This window comes from Mytilus californianus, unplaced genomic scaffold (genome assembly GCF_021869535.1).
Source record: "Mytilus californianus isolate M0D057914Y unplaced genomic scaffold, xbMytCali1.0.p SCAF_5, whole genome shotgun sequence".
Taxonomy (NCBI): Eukaryota; Metazoa; Mollusca; class Bivalvia; order Mytilida; family Mytilidae; genus Mytilus; species Mytilus californianus.
The window spans coordinates 106,355,969-106,373,957 of record NW_026262701.1 but is presented as its reverse complement, the minus strand read 5'-3'; the positions used below and the strand labels follow the sequence as shown (position 1 = coordinate 106,373,957).

Sequence of the window (17,989 nt, the reverse complement as noted above, 5' to 3'; positions counted from 1 at the left end):
TAACTATAGATTCTTGGTTGCAACCCTTGTTATCTTCTTTTTTCAACCTATTGTAAATTCAAATATCATTGCAACCATTTATTATTGCCATTGTTGCACCAGGTACAGAAATGCAAGACTATTTTATGTCATTTCAAATTTCAAATACTATCTACACATAGTGCTATCATGGTTTAAGATGCGAGTTCTTATTTTTGGGATTCATATACTGAAACATTTTTTGCCAAAAAAAAATTATTACCAAAAATATGAATTTATAGCATTGAATTGAAGGATAAATAAAAGATCATAATGTGCTGCTTTTGCACTTTTTTACTTTGTTTAAATCGCATGATTTGTTCTACTTTTACTGTTAATAATGTTTTATAAATAGTTTTAAACTTTCATAACAATTTGTTTTGGCTGTTGTTAAACTTTCAAATAGTCAATGACCTATAAATCAGGTTAACATTCTATTACTCAGGAAAGAAAACATTTTAATGTAATCCTGTATATACAAAGTTCAAAGACCCTACCATGACCAAATAAAATGTTAAAAATAAACTTACTGCAGTCTGACCAACTAGAATATGCCATGTACAGGCCATCAGGACTGAAAAACAAACAAATCATTGAAATGACTGTAAACAACATAAGTATATAAGTTTCTATATTTTTTAATCATATGTATTCATGTAATCAACTAATATTACATATAATTATTAATAAATAATAGTGTGTTCTGATAAGGAATACATTTTACGACTCATCACTGTTCAGCTGCTCGCCAAATATTAAGTCATTCTGTTCAACAGAATTAGAGAATGTGTGACGACATTTTCTAAGTTCATTCAATATAATTGAAAATTCAAAGTATTGGCAAACAGGAAGAAGTATCTGAGCTATCCAAAAATGGTCACACATTACACCTCGTCACTAAAGCTGCTGACTGAATATTAAGTTATTCTGTTTTAGAAGTTTCTGAAGGTGTGATGGAAAATTTTTGATGGACAAACAGACAGCATGAATGGACAGATGGCTGGAATGATAAGGTGATTGCAATATAGCCCCACTTCTAAACTGGGGATATAATATAAATATAATTTTCAAAGAAGTATACTACCTAAATGCTGTATCCAATACACTCCATCCTACATCTCTTGCTCTGATGGTTTTAAATTTTTCAAATTTACCATTTTCTGTATTGTAAATCCGTAAATTTGGATCTGTAATACAAGATTTCAGATGAGTACGACAGTCTGTACACAATTTCGAGTTTTGTCCAATGAAAAGGATGACAGTTAATTATTCATATAAATAAAAGTTAACCCTAGATATACACGATTTTACCTAGAATTTACTTTTGACTGAAATTTTGATATTTGAATCAATTTTACATGTTCTTTCAAAATTATAACATATTATATTTATAAAGTCCAAATACATAATGATTTATAAAATGTAAATACAAACCTTGAGCAGCTGTAAGGAATATGTTTCCCTCTTTAGAGTATGTACCACAGAAAGCTTTATGATAATAATTGTCTATTACTGTTCTGTAATTTGGTAGATATCTGAAATAAAAAAACATATTTTAAATTTTGTTCACACTAACCCCATCCCATATCTGATTTTAAGAAGTTGCTATTCTATGGCCATAAAACCCAACCTTTGTTTATTATTTGATTCAGTTACAGTATACACACTTCAAAACATTTTCTTGCAACTAATTATTGAGTTGTTTTGGGGATAGTTGTAATCAAATATAACTCCCAACATAAATGCAAAGTATACCTGTCCACAGCACACATGAAGTAAGTTCAATGGGATATTCATTAATATACATTGTATTGATATTTTCTATAAACCAAATTAAAATCAAGGTTCTGCTTCTGCATTGAGAGAAAAGTGAAAATTGTCCAATGGTATGGGTCATTTTTAAAAAATGTCGAATTTTGAAATAGCAAAATTGAATAAAAGTTACTAATTTAAACCACACTCTTCATAAGCAAATCAAAACAAACCATACTTATGGAACAACATATAAAAAGATGCAATCTTGATAATTTCATACAAGAATATATTGAAACATTTTTTGAAAGGTGGTGCAATATTTTGTCTCTCCTGTTACCATTTTCAAAAGAAATTTTGGGTTATTTAGAAACGGTTTTGATAAAATTTTAAGCGTGTTTTTCATGGCCAATAAGATGGTTTTCAAGAGTAAAAACTTCTATATATCTTAATTTTGTGTAATGATAGATTATTTGTCAATTTTCCATGTTGTACTGAAAAATAACTCCAAAAATTGGTTTTCAAAGGTTATACAAATAACAACCAGTATTGTATGTCTAAGAGAGCAATTCATAATGTTCAGCACTATTTTATTCTTTGTAATAAACCCAACATCAACTAATTCCCTCGCATTAGCAGTGTTGCATATTGTGTACGCTAAACTACGAAGATTAAGACGTTGTAACCTTTAAATGAGTTCAAACAACCAAACATTTCATTATGTGTAAAACTATATGTCATTATATACTTTTTAAAGATGTTTCAGTCAAATATTGTCTGTCCTGTTACTATAACCATATCAACCATAGTAACAGGATAGACATAACAGGATAGACAAATTTGTTCATTTATGAACGCTGTTGTGAAATAACTACTCCCTTTAATGCAGTGATACCGTTTTTCTGCTGTGATTTTGGTTTCCAACACATAATTGCACTTTTTACAAGTATAATATTGTTGTAACTAGTAAATTTGTTGGTAACAGCATAGACATTATGAAAGGGTACCCACTATTTTTTTTCACTAAATATCTTGAACTTTCTTTTCCCTACACTGATATGCAAGAAACGTGATGTGTTAAATTTTCAGGATGCTTTGTGGTTTTGAAATCATCACTGAATAGTTCCATATTCATAGCTATAGGGAGAAACAATTTAACGGTTGATCTAGAACCGGTAACAGGATAGACATGCATCATGTACGCTGATTGAAATTAGTTTGCAGAAAAAATGTTACATAGAATAATAATGAAGCTGTGATTTTTCGTTAGAGTTATCATTAACATTCTAAAATAGTTCCTTTTACAGATATCAAGGCAATCAGAAAATAGGAAAAAAATCATTTGAAATGTGTTACCCTGACACAGTACGCACACAAATTATGCAAAAATCGGACTTAAATATATTTTAATCTTATCAAAATAGATCTGAATCGTGTTTATTATTGATGTTCCAACTCATAAATCCTACAAACTTTCATTTAAAAATAAAAAAATTAGTATAGATGTATTGAAAATTCAACATTTTTTGAAAATGACCCTACACTGATACTCAAACCATGATGTCTTTTTGTTGTCACACAAAAATCAATTTAAATTTGAAGAAAATTGGTCCAAGAAATCTTTGTTGAACATATAACATTTAATTAAGTTTTCATCCTTCACAGATTTAAGTAAATTCAGAAACTATTGCGTTAATTTTTATTGCGATTTTTGAAGAATGGACTAAAATGTGAGTTTAATTATTGCGATTTCAGGAAAATCTGCATACAGATATAAGTATAAGATATCAGAATGCGAGTTCTTATTATTGCGATCTTTATCCACTTGCATTTTTCGCATTAATAAAAACCTCGCAATAATTTCTGAATTTACAGTTTTTTAAGACTTCAAGAAATGAGAAAATTGCTAACATTTATACAGTGTATAAACACTTGAACCACAATTCCTGATAATTTGATAGATTACAGACTGTTGGACCACAATTCATAATAATTTGGTAAAGTTTGAAAAAAATCTGTTATGATGTATTTAAGTCAGTGTGACAAACAGTCTCATTCATAAAGATTGATAGCCGCTATACATCAAAATTACCAAGCTCAGGTAAAGTTACCTTCAATAGTTAAATTACTTTTTTGTCTTATTTGAGCAGCTTACAGTTTTTCAAATATCTTTTACTGAAATAAGAATACATCTTACAAATTGCAAGAAATATGTACAATGTATATATGGTTAAAGTCTTTCTACTGTAAAGTGGTCTTAATTTGATCTAATTTACCCTATCATTTTTCATGTCATTGTTTTTATGTTTTATTCCTTAACAACATTTGAAGGGAGACAATTCAAAAACTTCAGGCAAAGTTCAGATAGATAAACATTTTTATCAATATATTTAGAAATTAAGTCAAATATATTCTATTTTTGTTCTGGAGTTCAAATAAAGATTAATGACTTAAAATATGTTGACCATAAAATTTTACCCTCAAAAACTGCTGGATGAAATTGAGTTTATTAATTCTTTTATGTATTTCAGAATATCTGGTTGTAGACTAACTTATTTTCACAGATACATTATTAGCTTTTGGCCCATTCTTAACCACAGCAATTTGTATATGCAATTTTTGATTGTCCTGATGTATTTATATAAGGGAAGATAAAAAAAATTATGTACTTGTGACAGTTTATATTTGTATTATTTTCTACTCTCTTTTACAAAGTACTCAACAAAAATGGTCTAATCAAAAGTCTTTTTAAATATTTTTAATTCAGATTTTTTTAATATTTTATAAACTGCTATCAGTTCAGTATTTTATCAAATTTTACTTTGATAAAAGTAACTTACTGACAAGATATAGCTCTCCTATCACTACAAGTAAACTGCTGATTTCCTCTTCTTCCAATTTCTCTCTGTTAATGTAACAAATGTTATAATAGAAAGCAGCTTGGTAGTTCCAATAAGATTTATTTAGGTATAACAAACTGTTGACACAGAGGTATGTCTCGCATTTTGTAATTTTGATGGTATAATGCAAATGTTGAAAATAAAATGGTTATATTTAAACATGTTAACTATGCAAATCATTCAAAGTCAATGAATCATGACTGAAGGTGCAGGGCCAAATAACCTCCATGGAAATTTGAAATGCCAACATTTATAAAACTGCTGACCAAATGTCATTGACCTACCACTAGTGGTTCCCCATAAACTTGACCTAATCACAAACTAATACAGTGTTGACATTTGCCAAAGCCGCCAGAAACAGCACACCTAAGTCTCGCTTTTTCAACTTAGTCAACAAAAGACAAAAACTTAAATATACTAGTCTAAGAGGTCAAAAGTAAGAATACAGCTTTTTGAAATATTTCACATTAAAAAAATGTCAAAAAAAAACTGTTAGCACTAAGATATGTCTTGCCTGCTTCGTAGCAAAATCATAAACAGTCATCTGATAAACTATGATACTATATCATTAATGTTGACAATGTACCCGTACAGATACTGTATTGATAAAGGAATGTACATCTCTATAGCTATCTATTTTGTATTCATGCTTTTCTTTTCAGTGTCTTATATTAAACTTTTTGATAAATATCAACAGTAAAATCAAATTCAAACATATAAGTAATGAAAAAGATGTGCACATATCAAATAAATAACGTGTTTTAATTTGAATTAAACCTTACAGAATTTTCACTTTATCCTCTCATGAAACATTACTAATATACATGTATTTAAGGAACCCAGCATATACATTGTATACATTGAAATTTTTTGAGTATTTCATGATCTAACTCATAGTTTTAAATAATCTGTTGACACAGAGATATCTCTCACCTGTCGGCATAAAATTCAGAAAAAAAACCAATCTGATGGACAGCAACATTGCTATTTAATTCAAAGTCACTGGACCCTCTAAATGGTCAACAAACTGAGATGTACAGACAGTAATGTAACTTTATAGAAAATATTGTTGTCTATTGTAAGTAGTTCATACCAAACTAACTTAAGCAGAAAATTTAACATTGAAAATTGGTAATTAATTAAAAGTCACTGAACCATGACCTACCGGGGAAATAATTCAAAATAGTCTTCAAACTGATATTTACTGATAGTTATGCAACTTTATAGAAAATATCATTGATCTGTCACAAGTTGTTGGTATCAAACTGACTTAAGCAGAAAACTTAACATTAAAAATTGCTAATTAATTCAAAGTCACTGGACAATGACCTAGGGGTCAGGGCCTCAAAATAGTCACCAAACTGATATGTACTGATAGTAATGCAACTATATAGAAAAAATCATTGATCTATCACAAGAAGTTCCTATCAAACTAACTTAAGCAGAAAACTTAACATTGAAAATTGCTAATTAATTCAAAGTCACTGGACCATGACCTAGGGGGCAGGGCCTCAAAATAGTCGTCAAACTGATACACTATGTACTTATAGTAATGCAACTTTACAGAAAATATCATTCATCTATCATAAGTAACTAACTTAAGGTCAAATTACAGTAAAAAGGCTATGTCATAAATTTAGTAAATCTTTGCATACAATTTTGGCTTGTTGAACTAAAAAATAATGCATTTATCTCTTTTATCATCTGAAATATTACTGATTGAACTCTTTCAAAACAGGTGAACATTTGTATGGAAAGTTTAATTTGTCTTAAAATCATCAAATCTCCAATTTCTAATACATAGATTTTTCTTGAAAAACTGTATGTTGTTGATACATAAATTTTAATATGGTAAATAATGATAGGGTCACCGACTTTAGTTTTTATGGTATACATCATTCAAAGTGGTGTTCTATGTGAAAAAATACCACAAAACGTCGAAATAATCATAACATCATTGCGTTGCAGGCACTGAAACGTTAATTTTTGACGTTTTTCACTACCAACTAGATAACAGATTGATTATTAGACAAAAAACGAAGTTAGTAACCGTATTATAATATTATATCATTAAAACGGAAATTTATGTATCAACAACATAGTTTTTTTAAGAAAGATCTTTGTATTAGAAATTAGAGATTTGATGATTTTAAGACAAATATTAGAAGGTTTTTGTCAATTTTATGTGCTTTCTATACAAAATGTTCACCTGTTTTGAAAGAATTCAATCAGTAAAATTTAAGATGATAAAAGAGATAAATGCATTATTTTTTCGATTTTCAGTTATATTTCAACAAGCCAAGTAGTATGCAAAATTTTAGCAAAATCTGTGACAAAGCCCATTTACTGTTCCTTGACCTTAAGCAGAAAACTTAACAATTGTTGACGCCTACTACGATGTCATCGTCTCCAGAAAAGCAATACCTAAATCTCTTCATCTGCGACTTTCATCGCAGGTGAGACAAAACACAATCATAAGTCAATCAATTTTTAAAAAACTCAACTAATAAGAATCCATACATACTGTGGATACATTTATTTTTGTATATAACAATTTTCACAGATAGAGAAAAAAAATTGTATTTTAGCGTATATTTGAATTCTTGGTTTTTCTAAAATAATAAATCCACAATAAATGTCTTTTTTTTTATATATATATTCATGTTGTTGGGTTGCTGTCTCATTGATGTATATCCCCGCGTTTTCTTTAATTCATATATAAAAGTTTCTTATGTGATAACCTACATTCTGTAACAATCCAACTATAGTTGTCTGCTTTTTCTTCATGATGCCATTCTTTTGTAATCTTCCAGAATCTCCTAATACCTGATTCTTTATATCATTAACCTGAAAAAGACATCAGAACAAATGTTAGTTATGACATTATGATATATAAGTAAAGTTCATTTGTGTATAGCATGATAAAGGTCTAGCCATCAAAATCTAAGATTGGTCCACCTTTTTTTACAGAACACCAAAGTAGTGAAAAGACCATAAGAATCATGAATCCACAGCTAATGCAGTGCTCCAGCTAGAAATCAAAAGGGGCAGGGTGCCAGTGGAGGGCAGGGCACTTTTTTATGAAAGGAAAAGGCACTGCTCATTTCTTTTGTCTACGTTTCTGTGTGTATCACGAGTTCACATTCTTTTTTTTACTGTATATGTTGTTATTAAAGATGCATAAGTTGTTGTTTTGATTATTTATTCTATAAAATTTGCATTAGAAAATGTAATTCCTCATACGACATGTTCATAAAACATGTCAATACACATTCATACATCACATCACTATAAACCAACAGAGGCAAATTACCTTACTGTTCTCCCACTTTTTTTCATTGTTTGTGTTCAGGAATTATTTAGTAAAGCGTCATCAAGTTGATGTCATGATAGTTTAACTTCACTCTACCCATTTATGTAGGATTGCAGCTTAACATCATCATAAAAATTCTACATATAAATTTCTTAATTAAAAATGTATAGAACATGGATTGCTAAAAGTATGATTATCAAAAATAAATTGCAATATATTTTTTTTTGGTATGTTCAAAGACAGTAAATATCCTTAAGGTAACATTCTTATATAATTTTGTATTCAATTGGTAATTTATTCCTATTTTTAATTCTAGATAATATTTTAGGAGCACAAATTTGTAATAAGCTAAAACAGGGGAAGTAACTCCATAATTAATTTCTAACACGTTACTGTTTGCTTGTCGCTCACAAGTTGAGATGGACGGCGTTTCTGTGAAGGCATAGTTGTATTTTGATGACTTAAATTCTATTCTAAAGTCATGAAAGTCTTCATTTATACACTCTTCTTGGAGATCGAAAATGAAAATGCCGACCCAAGCTAAAAACACTCGCTGACACATTCATCAAATTTATGAGAAAAAGGTACATTGTCTTAATTAGATTACCTAGTTATTAACACCTTTGAAGTCTTATCCACTGTAATTGATTGTAATGACATGATTAACCTTGGGGCAATCACCTGTTGTCATATATGTAATTTAACTTTGTGATAAGAAATCGATGAAACAAAGGCAATTTTACCAAAACGGCACAATTAAGGGTTTTTGGGAATAAGGGGTCAGGTAAGAAGGGCGCGGATGAAGGCACCCAGGGCGCGGCTGAGGGCACCCAGGGCGCGGCACCCTTCTATTTTGGGCTAACGAGACCACTGTTAAATGTTATAGGACTACAGAACATTATGGACAATGACTTTCTTGACTGGTCACCTAAAGTAATGGAATTTGGAAAAAAATTAGAGATTAACAGTTATCAAAAAAAAATTACGGAGAACACTGTTGCAATGGGACAAAAAATTAGCTCATTATCTTGAAAGCCAGTTTATGGGTCGAAACATTTATAAATCAGTACTGTTAACCACTTTTCAAAAGTTGATTGCAGTTTGAAAAAGATGACATCGCATGAAAGTTGGCTGACTACTGGACTGCATCAATCAGTAGGGTTATCCATCATTATTCTTTGGTTTTTTCCGAAATGTTTATTATTTTACCATTGAACTTTCACCTAACAATGACCCAGTCCCAAAGGCTACAATGTAGGTCCCAGATTCTAACACCAATGGACTAATTTCCATTTGATAACTGATCACTACATCATTTTAATATCACCTTTACCAGAGGTATTAACCCTATTGAAGTAAATATTGATCAACTGTGCATAACTTTTAATAATTATAATCAATTTACCTTTATCTTTTCATAAAATTGTATAGTACTTTCATAAAGGCCCATATCCTGACCCACTTGTGTATCTAGTGCATTCAACTTATTAAATACTAGGCATTTAGAAGTCCTGTCTCTTTTTTTACCTTGAATATTGATACTTATAAATAACCATGGCCTGATTATAAATTGAAACATGTATTAATCCCATTGTATCATATATTATTAATAAATAAATATTTCTAACATTTACATTTGATTAATGTATCAATAATAGTACATAAGATTATCTTTTTTTTGTTTCATACTATAAAGACCCAAATATTGACCAATATATATCTAGCATATGATGGTGTATTTGTCTCTTTTTTATAACCTGGATACCATACATAATGGCCAACTATAAATTGGAACTTCTACATATTGACATCACTTTGGCATTATCTATTAATCAGGACAAGGTCATATAAGAATTGTAGCAAGAATGTCATCTCTCACTGGAAAATATTTCAAATAACATTGCATTACTTATCAAATACATGCATACTTATTATCCCACTGTTTTATCACAAACAAATTTTAAATGCATGCATTATATGTATTTTTTAAAATTAAATGTGTAAACATGTATACAATGTGTTTCCCATTATATTTTTACATTTAATTTCAATTAGGATATCTTTCGCACAATTTAAAATGCCATATGCCTCGCATACCAGATTTTACTTAGTTATTACAAATGTACTACATGTATAACTTTATTTTTCAAGTATAAAGAAGTTTTCCCTGCACTTCAGGGACTGTTATCATGACAACATGCTGTGTCCTGAATTTTGGCACTATACCCTTTTTGTTTGATCGATTGATTGCAGTTTGCTTAATGTCCAGTGACAAATTTTTCATGCATATTAAGGACAAGAGGAAATAAATCCAAAAGATAGGGTCTGTAACGTGGGCTTACTGAGATAAAGGGTGGGAAATTAAAAGACTGCCACTGGAAAAAGAAGGTATGTTAGATAATGACAGAAATTTTGCCTTGAAATGGGTCAAGTACTGACACCTCAGTTGATGCAAGGGTTGTTTTTTACTAACATGCAGAAAGTGTGGCACTATCCTTACAGAAGGCACCAGATTCCACCATTTATATAAAATGTGGCTGGGTATTTATACATTTGTTACAACCAAACAGATTTTCTTTAGCATGGATTTAACTGCACCACTGTGGAAGTCCAGGTGACTATATTACTGTAGTCAACTCTTGGGATTTCTTTCTGTTTGAAGACAAAAGCACACTGAACCTTTTTATGTATTCTACTTCCATGAAATATTTATCCTATTTCTCATATAAATCATCCTAAAATCTTGCTCATATATATATTGACAGGAGGAGCTTGATATATTATTGTAGAACATTTTTGACTAATGCATTTTAATACATCATATATCAAGACTTATTTTTGCCTACACAAAATAAAACATGAGTGACTCAAGTGCAATTACTATCATGCTACATGATTGCCAAGGTGAAGTAAATATTCTGAATTGTGACACTGTACTTTTAGTTCTTTATTATCCTTTTATGAATATTCATAGAAAACTCATTATCTTAACTATAATTTTTCTCAAAATATTTCCACTTAAAATTTTAAATTCAAAGAAAATTTTTCAATAATTTAATATTTCCATTTAATGAGGAGTTCAGTGGAGTCCGTATTGTTAACATGCTTTCTGTGCAAAAGTCTTAATCAATAAGTAACATAACACCCTAGAAAAACTGTGTCAAGTTTGGGGACATATTCCCAAGTTTTTGAGAACTTTTTTGGAAAAAATTATATTCGACAATATATATAATGTAAAGAGAAAAGACCACCCTGTAATTTTTGGCGAAAATTGTCTCATAAAAATTTTGAAATATATAAATGGTGTTCAAAAATTAAATTAATGATACCATGTGCCATCTCTCAAAATGATATCCTCATTTCAATTTATATTCCGGATGCAAGTTCAATTACCTCCCCTTTAACATGTCTGATTCAGCCTGGTACTATCCTAATCTAAATAAATGGGAATGTGTCCATGGGACACAGATGATGCCCCCGCTTGCATATAATGTTATAAAGGGATATAACTCAAGAACTGTAAAAGTAACACTACCCAAATTTGTACTTGATCTGAGTTTTGTGGTAATAAGCATTGTGTATACATTTCATAACATTTGGTTGAGGCAAACTTAAGTAAGAAAACGGAAACGAAAAATTCAGCAATTTTTCTATTTGTAGAGGGGCATAACTCTAGAACAGCAAAAGTGACGCCACCAAAATTCGAACTTGATCTGTGTTTTGTGGTATTAGCATTGTGTATTTATTATAAGTTTTGTAACATTTGGTTGAGGCAAACTAAAGTATGAGAATGGAAACGAAAAATTCAGCAATTTTTCCATTTGTAGAGGACATTACTCTAGAACGGTAAAAGTGATGCCATCATGCCACCTAAATTCAAACTTGATCTGTGTTTTGTGGTAATAAGCATTGTGTATAAGTTTCATAACATTTGGTTAAGGCAAACTAAAGTTAGAGAACGGAAACCAATTTTGGGACGTACGGATGGACAAGGGTAAAACTTAATGCCCCTTCCGCTACGACGGGGGCATAAAAATACATTGCCAGAGGGACAGGCAGACATTTCTACATAACTTACATTGAAAAGTTTGATCAGGCATGGGTTCAAATCTACAACCTCCTATATCAATATAGAGAATGCTACCATACAACCACTGAGGTCAATTAGAAGATTGAATGATTGATTGATTTGGTGTTTAACACACTTGCAGCACTATTGCGCTTTTCGTGGCGGTCAGTTTTTATTGATGGAGGAAGCTGGAGTGCCCAGAGACAACCATCAACCTTTGGTAGGAAAACTGTTAATCCTAGTCAATTAAGATTAGAAGAAACCCGTATGTTGCTGCATCTCCTTTTTCATGTTTTTAAGGGATGACATATAATGACTAATAAAGAGACTAATGTTAATCAATCATGGACTATAGGACTAACGGTAATTTATTATCCACAATAAAAGGTAATTCACGATAAGCTAAAAGCAATTCATAATAGACACATGGTAAGTCATAATGGAAAAGGGGTTAGTCACCATTAAAAAGGGTTAATCATACGAAACTAAGGATAATTTATGAATTTATAATAAACTTATAAGAGTAATCCAAATAGACAAACAGTTATTTTATCATGAACTATAGTAATTATTCGTACACTTATTTGGATAATTCAATTAAGACTAAGGCTATTAAAGACGATTAATAATTGTAGTGGATTTAGTATTAATCCATTTTAAGGTTTTCTAAGCACTTACATCTATTCTACTGGTGTCAGGGTTGTCATCAGCTGAAAGATAAAAAGTCACATATATATATAATAAGATTCAAATATTAATATACAAAAGTTAAGTATATTTTGTACCAATTAAGTTGGCCAATACTGTGGATTCATTTATTTTCGTGGGTACCAATTTTCGTGGATTAAGGAAAACTTACATGTTCGTGGATATTTGATTTTCGTGGTTTTGCCGAAGTCTGCATATTAGCCGTTAGAAAATTTGTTATTCATTGAACATTTAATTTCGTGGTTCACCTGTACCCACGAAATCCACGAAAATTGGTATCCAACGAATAATAATGAATCCACAATAGTTGTTAACTTCTACGTCATTCTGTCTCTGTTTGTAGAGTTGTCTCATAGGCAATCAGACCAAATCTTCTTATTTCTTATATTTCAAATAGTCCAACATCAGGAAATTCAAGTTCTGATAAAACACAGAATAATATCACAAATTTAAGGTACTACCATGGGATGACCTTTCAAATAATCAAAGTACTTTCGAAATAACACTTATAGTGAACAATTGGTAAAGGTTTACGGAACCATTTGTCTTGACTGCAATTGCTGCTGTCAGTGTCAAAGTGTAATGTTGACTGCCAAAATCTAATTCCATCTATCAGTAAAAACGGGAAATTAAAAATAAAATGTTTTCTAAATATTTCTTTGGATGTTTTTCTTAATCATAAACAAGTTTCTGTCCAAGATTCATTGAATTATATGAAGGATTGACAAAGCTACTGATATCATAAAACAAAAATTCCAGACTGTATATAAATGTTAACTGTACAACAAAAATATATCATTTTTCAGCAGAAATGAATTTGGAAAAAAAAATTATATTTAAAATTTTGCTCTGGATATGTCTTTTGATCCTGAAGAAGCTTTGTCCAAGTTTTCTAAAAATATTACTTATTCTTAAAAGTGACCTAATCAAACAATACTATACAAAAGTTTTAAAGTCAATGGAGCATGACAAGGGGTCAGAGCCAAAAAATCTCCATACAATGAGATATGCCAATAAGGGTGATGTAGATTATTTTTTTCCTTTTGTCATTCTTTCTATCGGATAGAGTCTTCTTTATTTCAACTTATATTTTAAGAGCTATTTATATTGTAAGTCATGCAAATGTACCAATTACAGTTCATCATTCTGCGAGATTCAATGTGAAGTATTAAAACCAGATCAATTTGCAAACTTGCCTTACAAAGATTTGCTAGCACATGCTAATTTAACTAGTATCATCAGGTTAAGTATACATTGTAATGTCCTATATTACAACACTTTATACTTTGTGTAACCAGGATGACCTGTTAGTACATTATACCTGACACTCCAGTTTTCCCAAATAACATTGACCACCATGAACATTACAAAAGTGTTCTAATTCATAGAGAGTGGTTTATGCAAATTTAAATAAATGGCATTAAAAAATAAATGTAATTATATGCTTACAAAATTAAAACAAATTGAACAAGAAACATACAAATGTATATGAAAATTAGATTATGACTTTTGCTGTTCCTACAAGAGTTTTAGCAACATATTTCCAAAATGGAAGTTAGGCCAAGAATATGCTTTACAGGAGTAAAATATTTTATTAAACTGTTTAAAAAACAACATGTAAAGAAATCCTCATCCCATAAGGCGAACATCTTATGATCTATCATTACTACTGCATCTCATCTGTACAATTATGAGATTCACATTGGATTTTTTGATACCTTCCATATTGTTCCTCTCAAGATTGTTCAATTTGTCTCAAAAATAAAGAACGAAACATTACTTTCAAAATGCTTCCATATGGGATCACATGTAGAAATATTCCCATATTGAACCCTATTAAATCAGAATGATATACAGGACTTGAAAACATTGGTTCTGCAAAGTTTTAGTTTAAATCATTTCCATTACTTAAGATACAAAGATAAAATATAAATTAAAAGATAATGACAGAAAACAACAGTGATGACAATAGCTACACCTCGATTTTGCCATTTCCACACGTCAATAGCTGGATTGTGGAAAACCTTTAGATGTCCCCTGTGCCATTAACCCTTGAGAGTAGACATGCCATTTCTTTTTAATCATAAGAACTGACCTTGGAAAAATAAGAAAAAGAAATTTATTCAACGTTTTTACTAAATGTTATGCTCAATTTGAGTTGGTTTCACACTGGGGGCAGGTGGAAAAAGTAAAGTAAAATCCACATTAACTGTAGTGTAACACTGGTGGCAGTCCTGGGTCTAAGTATGATAATTGTGCTGGAAATATTTATGCCCCCAGGGCCTGGTGAGCTAACAAATGTGGTTCTTAATCTATCATGTCTATGATGTCTATTATGTAAATGGTACAGAACTTACGCCTGGGAGGTTTTGAAGCACTGCTACAGAATTCATAATCATCGGAATATTCTTCATCGTCATCACCCTCTTCGTGTTGAGTAACTATCCTCACCTGACCACTGAAAACAGACCTGGTATAGCATTAGTAAAGTGTATTGACTTTATCCTAAGACAAAGCTATAATGTACCATCAAAATATAGTTAACAAATATAAAATATCAATAGCAATAAAAGAACAGAGTTCCAATGTCCCCCGCATTGTACATATTTTATCTATCCAAGGTACAAGGGCAATAACTAAAAAAAGCTCTTTTTTTTGTTCTTTAAAACTTTTTATTAATATCCTAAGAGAAATGAAGGCTTCAGAGCAAATGCAATGTGATTTCAATTATAATTTATATTTCCATGGGGCAAAACTCGTTAAAAAATATTTGATCAGAACTTATTTTAGAAAGTGTCAAAGACTTGCTGATATAAACCTATGATAAAAGTTTCATAAAATTCTGGCAAGAATTGAACACATGAGAGCGATAACATTGCAATTTTCCATATAATCAATATTTTCAAGTGCATAACTCTTTTAAAAATAATTTATCAGCACTGATTTTTGAACTCGTCTAAGACATTGCTAATATAAACCTATGATATAAATTTCATAAAAATCTGGCAAGAATTGTACACATTAGAGCGCTAACAAGATCGGACAGATGGACACCCGGTATTTCCATGTCCCCCGCAACATGTTGCACTGGGGACAATAAGCAGGGCTTTATTACTGGCTTATTTTTAAATGCTACATTCATATTAATAACCTTCATTCTATATATTATATAAGTATTACTAAAATATGATTGCAACTCCATGAAGCAAAATTAATCTTAAGATTGTATTTACACTATTGTAGCTGTTTCAGACTTATTTTGACCAGTTTGTTTTTTCTATTATAAACATATTATGTTTTAACTAAATTGTACCAAACAAGTTGGTCTTGAACCTACATGTAGATGTTTACTGCAGAAACATGTGTCATAAAATCATTGCCACTAGTTTATATTACAAAAATGTTCAGGAATTATTTGTAGAAATATTAAACGACAAATATGTAACCTTATTAATCTACATGAACCTAAACTCAGTCACGAAGGTGAAATATTTGAAACAATCATTAAAATTTTGTATGGTTACAGTTACATGCATTGTCACCAATTTGTCAATTGTCATGTTGCCTTTACAATTTCTAAATATTTTTTCTAAACTGATGAAAATGAGAGAGTATGCCTTAAGAGAATACGATACAGTAGCAAAGGTAGATAATAAATTTAAGGTTTTGTTTTAGAAACATTGCTAAAGATGTGCATCTATAATTTGCAGAGAAATGACTAACATCATCAAAAAGTTTACATAAATTTTAAGGGGAAAAAACATACTGTATACACTGAGGGGCATAAAACTCAAGGCAAATGAAGACTGTTCATTTATCAATCATAAATACACACATATTCAATATATGACAGTATTTCGTATAGAGTTTTGATGAACAGTGGGCACAGCTGCATGACCATGCCATAATATATATATGTCCCATCTTCGAAAGGTGTAACAATGTATAAAAACAGATGAAAATATAGTTTTTTTGGTTTTTTTTTGGAAAAGTATTGAAATACAAATTTTTTTGTTTTTACATAATAAACATGCAAATTTCAAAATGAAATATCACGAAAAGTCAGTCATTCTGCTGCTCTACGATAGCTAATTTTATGTCTGAAGGCCTTAGTCAATGAAAAATCATCAAAGTATATTTTTCCATGCATATTTAGAAAATGCATATCAATTTGTGTAAATTTTTTTCAAGGAAAATCAACATCAAATCTTTTCCAAATAATACGACGATAAGATATAGATACATGAGGGTCAGAATGACCTTTTTTTGGATGTCAGGATATAACCTTTAATTTTGAAGGAATTCAGGATTTACCCTTATCGGGACTAGGGAATTAATGATTAATTTTTCAGAATGCTTAAAATTTTTTCAGGTATTTGGGATGATACCCCATTCTTCCTGCTTCAAACATGTATGATACATCTATAAGGCCTCACAATGTGAAGGTCATTGGAAATACTTAAAACAAAGTTTCATTACTCCGGAACAGCAAAAGTAAAATTTTCAAAATTAAAAATGGCACTAATCCTTACATTGTGTTTCACTTTCACAATGTAGTGAAAGCAAACTCACATATTATACAAAATGGAAAAAAAAACAAAATCCTATGAATGGTGAGATTTGTGCAGATCATGCAGGTGGAAGGTGGACATTGTCATTGACATACACAATATTGTATCACTTTACAGTCATAATTTAAGGGCATTCATATGCAGAAATGTTCATTATATTTTTTCTAAAGGAAATTTCTTTAATTTATTACTTGATTTCTAAAATAATGCTAAACAAAATATATGCAAAGAAACAAATTTATGTCTTTGAATCAAATATGGTATAAAATCATTGTTCCTTGACAATTGTAGTAAATATTTACTACCCGGTTCGTTATTCTGTTTTTTGAACTTCTATAGGTCAATACTTTTGTGTTCTAAATAATGACACATACTAAATGTAAGAAAATCTAGATATGCCCAGTAAATATTTACAACCTTTACCTTGAATGTAACTTAGAAGGTAGAAAAATTTAATTATCTATATACCTTATAATGTGCAAAATTAAATCGATAGTTTACTTTTGTTCAGTTTGCAGATTTAAAAAAATTAAATATCTTCAAATTTCAATAGTGATCAAATATCAATTGATAAAAGAATTAGATGAAGTCAAGTGAAACAGCTTATATTTGAGTACATTATTACTAAAATATATGAATTGTCATTCTGTCCTTGGTA

The 17,989-nt window shown here is 30.2% G+C and overlaps 1 protein-coding gene across 2 annotated transcripts in view; it reads right to left on the bottom strand.

The window, feature by feature from the left end:
• The window catches only part of LOC127700470 (DDB1- and CUL4-associated factor 11-like), a 38,489-nt gene that overhangs the window by 15,727 nt on the left and 4,773 nt on the right, over positions 1-17,989 (bottom strand). Inside the window, exons 2-8 of one of the 2 annotated variants that reach the window (XM_052203964.1) lie at positions 15,118-15,230; positions 12,731-12,762; positions 7,416-7,517; positions 4,611-4,675; positions 1,453-1,553; positions 1,103-1,205; positions 549-592 (exon numbers count right to left, since the gene is read on the bottom strand). In XM_052203964.1, the coding sequence (XP_052059924.1) occupies positions 549-592; positions 1,103-1,205; positions 1,453-1,553; positions 4,611-4,675; positions 7,416-7,517; positions 12,731-12,762; positions 15,118-15,230 (560 nt within the window). The remainder of the gene's footprint in view (positions 1-548; positions 593-1,102; positions 1,206-1,452; positions 1,554-4,610; positions 4,676-7,415; positions 7,518-12,730; positions 12,763-15,117; positions 15,231-17,989) is intronic. The other variant, XM_052203965.1, reaches the window with a different exon arrangement.